This window comes from Cyprinodon variegatus, unplaced genomic scaffold, assembly GCF_000732505.1.
Source record: "Cyprinodon variegatus isolate N-32 unplaced genomic scaffold, C_variegatus-1.0 Scaffold1551, whole genome shotgun sequence".
Lineage (NCBI taxonomy): Eukaryota > Metazoa > Chordata > Actinopteri > Cyprinodontiformes > Cyprinodontidae > Cyprinodon > Cyprinodon variegatus.
In genome coordinates, this window is record NW_015152004.1 from 121464 (window position 1) to 128461 (window position 6998).

At 40.2% G+C, this 6998-nt stretch overlaps 1 protein-coding gene across 1 annotated transcript in view; it reads right to left on the bottom strand.

Moving 5' to 3' along the window:
• usp38 (ubiquitin specific peptidase 38) overlaps nt 1-6026 on the bottom strand; it is an 11772-nt gene extending 5746 nt beyond the window's left edge. The window contains exons 1-9 of the mRNA XM_015403728.1: nt 5834-6026; nt 3713-4403; nt 2416-2551; nt 2180-2309; nt 1787-1888; nt 1330-1488; nt 1054-1247; nt 886-979; nt 694-800 (exon numbers count right to left, since the gene is read on the bottom strand). Coding sequence (XP_015259214.1) covers nt 694-800; nt 886-979; nt 1054-1247; nt 1330-1488; nt 1787-1888; nt 2180-2309; nt 2416-2551; nt 3713-4394 — 1604 coding nt within the window. The 5' untranslated portion in view covers nt 4395-4403; nt 5834-6026. The remainder of the gene's footprint in view (nt 1-693; nt 801-885; nt 980-1053; nt 1248-1329; nt 1489-1786; nt 1889-2179; nt 2310-2415; nt 2552-3712; nt 4404-5833) is intronic.
• Nucleotides 6027-6998: the final 972 nt, after the last annotated feature.

Genomic DNA, 6998 nt, shown 5'->3' on the forward strand with positions numbered 1-6998 from the left:
AACCCTAAATTCATTAAATCAACGCAAACGTATTAGTTTTAGGTATAGATAATGATCCATTGATTATTGCTTACTGACCTGACGTTTCCTTTAATTCATCAAAATGTGAAAAATCACGGATATATGTTATAGAAAACTAGAAACCCAGTCAGAGCTACAGTATAGGCGGGGAGTGGCGGCCTAGTAGTTAGGACATAGACCTTGGAATCCTGAGGTTCTCAGCTTGAGCTCCACTCCCACAGACTGCGACTATGGGTCTCTGAGCAAGACCCTTAACCCCTGATTGCTCCCTGGGCGCAGCAATATGGCAGCCCACTGCTTCCTAAGGGGATGGGTTAAATGCAGAGGTAAATTTCTCCAATGTGAGATCAATAAAGTTAAATTACCATTGTTATTATAATTATTATTACTATTACAACAGCTCCCAGCAAATCTGTTGGCATAGAATGGCTTAATCAAAGTCCAGACCCAAACCAAATGATCATTTGTGGAAAAAGAAACGTGGAATCGTGTGTGAAGAATAAAAAAATATGACTGTCTATCTGCCTCAGTTATATAATATTTAATGTTGGTGAGGCTGATGAAATCCTAAAGAAACCGTGAGGTTCCGTGGTTAAACAGACAGACCTAATCTTCATTATTCTTCATGGCTTTAAGCTGAAGATGAGGCACAGGTCTGGAGGCTCATCGTACCTTTCTAGAAGAAATCTCAGATACTCTGAGCAGTCCTGCTGTGAGCCCACGTTGAACCAGGGAGGACGAGATGCTTCCAAGAAGTTTCTGGGAGCGTATGCTGCCCTCTGTTGGACAAAGCCACACATACACAACTCATGACATCCGGCGGCGGCGAGCAGCGGCAGCATTGTGTTTCCTCATGTAACTGACCTGTGTGTGAGCCAGGAAGGCGAAGAGGAGCTGGAGCTTCTTCATCAGCGTGTTGCAGCCGTTTAGATTTAAAGACAGAACGTGCCTCCTGAAGCTAAGAACAAACACTGGCGTTTAGTCCTCCACACCAACTGCTGCAACACTGATCCTCTGTGGGGGGGGACTTACTCAGTTGCCATAAAAAGAGTCTGGATGATGCTGTTCATGTAGCAGGTGTTCCCCAGGTTGATCAGGCCCGTCTTTCCAGTCTCAGACTTCCCAGCTGGCCTCAGTAACCCAGAAGCAAATGAATTCGACTGGGATGTCCAGGCACTTTGATTCAACACCAATTTGATCTTCTCTTCTGAGGGTTTTGGAAGCTCCTGGAGAGAAAAGAATCATGCACAGATTAGGCAGAAATGCCTGAAAGCTGAGAGTTTCTAACAGCATGCATCGGTTCTTTACCTTTATGGCTTCCAATATGTGGTCGTAGAGGTCCGGGAAACCAGAGTACTGATACATCATGCAGTGGATCAGCTCGGTGAACTGCAGAAGGAACGCCTGACTGGTCGGGAGGCCGTCTGAGTTTAGAGACTTAACCAGAGGCACCACATGTGGAACAATCTGAAATAAACAGATGTTAAAGCTAATAAGTCCTTTTAAGGTGGAAAAAAAGGCCGACAAGAGAGGAGATGAACATCAGAAACTCCACAGAGACTCGACCCCATTTGCTGATTATTATGGAGTTCTCCTCTTGTTACGATTTTCATTAAATTAAAGTGCTTGGCATTTAAATGCTTTGCAGATCATTAGTTAGGAGGATTCCTGAGGCATGGAGGTCATTTCAGAAAGAACAGGAGAAAATGGGAGAACAGATAATGGGATCATATGAGAAGGAGATGAGGTGCTGAGGGTCTCCTACCAAATGGAAGGCCTCTGGAGAGTGCTGGAAGCTCAGCAGCATATGGGAGAGCACGGCTAGCGCACCCTGCCGTACGAGAGGGTACCACAGACGGTTAAAGACCTGCAGGATTAAAAAAAAAAAAAAAAAAAAAAACTTGAAATTTATTCATCCAAATGATTCCTTAAATTAATTTAAAGTCCAGTCAAATTTATGTCTTTAACATATTCAAACTAAATGTCGGTAAAACTCTTACAAGCTCTTAAGTATGAATAAATCTTAATTCACCAAAACGAATTACACTCTGCTTAGGCTTTATTAAAGAACCAGAGGAACAAACAGCCTAATTAGCAGATCTGTAACGTTATTTTTTAATCCAACCTCCTCTAGGGTGTAAAGTTCAGCTTTACTAACCAGTTCGATTTTCAGCAGAGTGACATCTATGAGGATGGTGAACTTCTGAACTGCAGCCAGGCCCCTGAGCAGAGCGATGACCCAGGTGTCCACATGCTGGGCCAGAGGCCAGGACAACCAGTCGATCATTCTTTAAACACACAACAAGCTCCGATCATTAAATACTCTCTGAAAGGAGACTGACCATCTATTACGAACACATGTGATGACTGCAGGACATAAAAAGACAGGGTTACCTGCAGAGAGCTTTGGTCATCGTCGCATCTTTGACGTTCTGGTCTGTGGTGAGACTCTTGATGAGCACAGTGATCATCTGCACGGGGATATGCTGGACCAGACTAGCCAGAGCAATAGACGGGTCAAAGGATGGGTCTAAAAAAACAGAGACACCAAGAATTCAGTTTACTTTAAACACATGTTGTCCTTCAGATCAGAACAGGACTATAAATAAAAGGGAAATAGAAATCATCTGAAGGTGGCCGCACTGTGAAGCCACATGCAGGCTGAGAGGATAAACCCATTCCTCTGCCTACATCCCCCAGAATGCTGTGCAGCTCTATAAAAATATGTGTTGATATTTTTGTTCCCCTGCCTTTGGGTTATACAAGCTTATTTTAACAGGATCAAACTGTTTTTGGACTTTTTTGTAAAGGCATATAACCCGACTATGATGCTGAAGATATATTTAAAACATCTGTTTTAAAAAAAATGTAAAACAAAGAATGATGCCACTGCTGCTTCCAGTAGGAATAATTATTGTCCACTTGGGAGGGAAGTTAGACAACAAAGAAAGGAAACCTAAATTCTGTGTTGATGTTTTATCATAGATGGACATTAGAACTGGCTAAATTTGTCGTCATTTTTAACATCTAAAATACATACATTCCAAACAAATTACAGGTGAGCGGAAGCTGTAAAGACAATAAAAACAGATCTGTTTTTAAGTATGAATAACATTATTTAGAAAAGTTACTTTTTATTTCTTTAGTTTTTTACGCCACTAGTGTATGGAGGACCAACTCTTCCATATTCAGAAATAAATACATAAATAAATAAATGCTCAATAAATAAATAAGCGTACAATTAATTGCCCCCAAAAATACAACAAACAGAATCAATAGCAGAAATTGAATAATAGATTCATGCATTTATGTCTCACTGTATAATTTACATTTATTAATTTATTGTATTTTTGGGGGCAATTAATTGTACGCTTATTTATTATTTCTGTATTTATTTTTAAATATGGAAGAGTTGGTCCTTCATACTAGTGGCTTGTTTTTTTTTTTCCCAACGGTAGGCAGACAGGAAAGGGGGTGTGAGAGAGGGGTAGAGACATGAAGCGAAGTACCACAGCACTAAGGCCTGCGTCACTGAAGCACGCCCCTAAACACTAGTTACATTTAATTGCCATCATTGAACCACATCTGTGCAAAGGAGAGTGAAAACCATATATTAGCCAGAAGAGGTGTTTGATCAACATGATTTCAAAGAAGAGGGAAAGCTAAGATTTCAGGTTGGCAGTTTCTTTACCTGTGGAGGAGATGATGGCGAAGACCTCCTGCAAAGAGAGCAGCAATGTGTCAGGCTCAGCCTTCCAGATGTTCTGCAGCAGGGTGCTGACCTTTGTCACCTGGCTCACATACTCTCTTAGTTCCCGCTCCTCGCTGGCAACGCACTGAAAGCAGCTGATAGTCCTCACCAGCTGCTGACAGAACAAAATGCCCGACTTGTCCCTCGGGATGCACTGCATAAAGTCTGACAGCAAAGAGCTGATCCGTACGCAGAGAGCCGGCTCAGGGCGCTCACACACCATCCTCAAAACCTCCACCTTGATCACGCTGAAGGTGTCCAGTACAGAGGGGCAGCTGATGAGCAGCCGCAGGCAGCAGTGGATGTAGTCGACAATGGCGGGGTCTCCGTGTTTAAGCTCCCCGTAGCCCTGCTGGAGCAAACTGAGCACAAAGTCTTTGCTGAAAAAGAGCTCGAACTCTGGGCGGTGGTAGCGGGCATAGGCCTCCAGGACCTGCAGGCCAATCTGCTTCTGGAAAGGGTCGTCACCGAGCAGGATGAGGCGGGTGGTGAGTGTGAACAGCGCTCGACACTGCTCCTCCGTCACATCGTTCTCTGCTGCTTCCACCACCTTCTTCACTATGGCCCTCTTTACCGGAGCAGAGTGGTCCGAGCTGATCAGGCCCTCCAGAATCTTGTCCATGTTGTCCAGCTGCAGAGGAATAAGAGAGTAATGACAATGAATAAATAAGCAACAATACTGTTGTTATTAAAGGGGTTGTGGACCCCCTGTTGAAGACCTCCGTCCTAATGTTTTAAACCACGTATTTGGCTGAAAGTTCACCTTCTATCCTCCTATGTGAAGAACCAGATCAATATATTGGTCAGCTGGTAACAAACTGAAACGTTAGACGTTAAACCAGATCATCCATTTACCTAAACATTGTCAGGATAAACTCTAACCTAGTGAGGAAAGAGAAACAACCAGGCAGGAAGCTTTTCTGTTCCCTGAGTCATAAAAGGCTGTGGGAAACAGAGTGGATGGTTAAAAATCAGAAAAACGCTTGAAAACTTGCAGATATCCTGAAAACTGATGGTTATTATCAATATAAGCTGACAAAAAACTGGTTTAGAATTTTAGCTACTTCATTATTTTCTGTTTTTAATGGTAAAAAATCCTCTTTAACTTCAGACCAACACGTCTCTTTAGCAAAAAATAAACAAAGAAAGCAAATTCACCTGTGTGTGTCACCTCAGAGTCACTGGTAATGATAGCTGATAACAAAAATGCTTCTTTAAACTTTTTTGGAGTTATAATAAATAAATGAACGAATCAAACAATAACTCAGAGCTTTTCCTTTCAAACATTTGGGTTCAACAATTCTGTCATCATTATGATTGTTGCTGTAATTATCATACGGCTGTAAAAACAATTAATTTATATACAAATTGAATGTTGTTTATTTTATTTAAGAAGAATCTAATAAAACAAACAGTCACCAGTCATGCTCAGACAGTTCAGTTAAATATAGAAATGTCTCAAACCCTCAAAGAGATTAGAGACAATCCCCAGGCCTTACAGAGGGTTACAGATGGAAAAATATAGTGACTCACATATCACATTATTTATATTAACTGAAGGGAAACAACAAAACTTTCAATTTAAGTGTTTCAACTGATGTTTCATTACGTTTTGCATTGAAATTTTAGTTCAACATAAATGCTACTTAGTTAACTATATATCTTGAGAATATTAATAAACGAAAACAAATATTTATTAGCAGCTATCGGTGGTTTCTATTTCAGTTGATGAACCTGTAGAGAAGGCTAACTGTTGCCATTCTGTTCCTCTGTACAGACTAGCAGCTAGCCTGCTAATGCTAGCTGGTTAAATTGACCGAATACCTCCACACGTATACGAGTTGTAAATATAGTAAAGGCTCTGGAAATATACTAAAAACTATCTGTTTGTAGTGTGACATAAAACGCACTGTGTCCCGGTTTCCAGTCTCTTACGTTAATTAACGAGGCAGTAATAAAAACAAAGCAAGGAGCCAGGCCGAGTTAACGCCAGGTACCTCTCTGACTTAGCATAAATGCCACAACACACCGCAGTTAACAGCTTTATCCATCTAAACTTACCTGGATAAAACATGTCAGTACATCCTAAACAAAAATAAAAGCTCTCAGGTCGAGTCGCACATCCCCTGGCAGAAAAGTCTGTTTTATTTTCAGTTTACTTTGGGCGTTAAGAATCAGCTGATTAACCGTTTCCACTACAGTCATTCCAACTGCCGACAACCGGTGTTTTGTTGAGAAAGGCACCCCTGCCGTAAAACCTATCCATTTTTTCTTCTTTATGGGATTTTATTGGCGGTTAGCTTGCAACGAAATGTTGCATTACCGCCACCTACTGGTATGGAGTGTGGATCTGAATGGCTACTGCCTACTTACTTTCTAATTACTACTTAATTACTATACTTTCTGTTTTTCTATCACTACTTACTTTCTAATACTTTATAAAACTTTGGAACCTGTACATACCACCACCCTGTCTGGTTTAACCTCCTCTACCCATTGTAAGCTTAGTATAATTGCCACCATTTCTGCTGTGAAAACAGATAGTTTATCTGATATTCTTTAAGAAATGTATATTTTAAACTCTGGTATATATATTCCTATACCCACACGTCCTTTTAACTTCTTAGCACCATCTAAAATATATTTTAAGGTAGTTATGATATGAGTTTATTAAAGATATATCAGTCTTCATCCCTTTTTCATTTAAATTCCAATCATTTTTCATTTTTAGCAGTCTCATGTCTACATTTACCTGAGGGAATAGCCATGGAGGAATAACACTAATCGGATTAAACTGACTTCTTATTTTCTAATCCATATTCTTTATTCAATTTGCTTATAATCCATCCAAATCCATTACGATGGTACTTTGCATATTGCAGTTTTGTAAAATTGTATGTTCTTCCTTACTACTTTTAATTTTAATCCAGTAAACTAGAGCTAGTTCTATTCTTCTCATTTCCAATGGAGTCTTTTCAGTCTATATTAAAAGAGCATTAATAGGTCTCAGTTTAACTGCACCTGTATATATATATACATAAAGTCCTAATCTGTAATCTGTCTATCTTTTGTAGTGATGTTTTAGCTGCTGCTCCATATATAAAACTTGCAGAATCTATTATTGATCTCATGAGAGCCCTTTATATGTTTAATGATGACTGTCTATCTCCACCCTAATTATGTCCAGCCACAGCCTTTAGTAGATTTATACCTTTCTTACACTTAG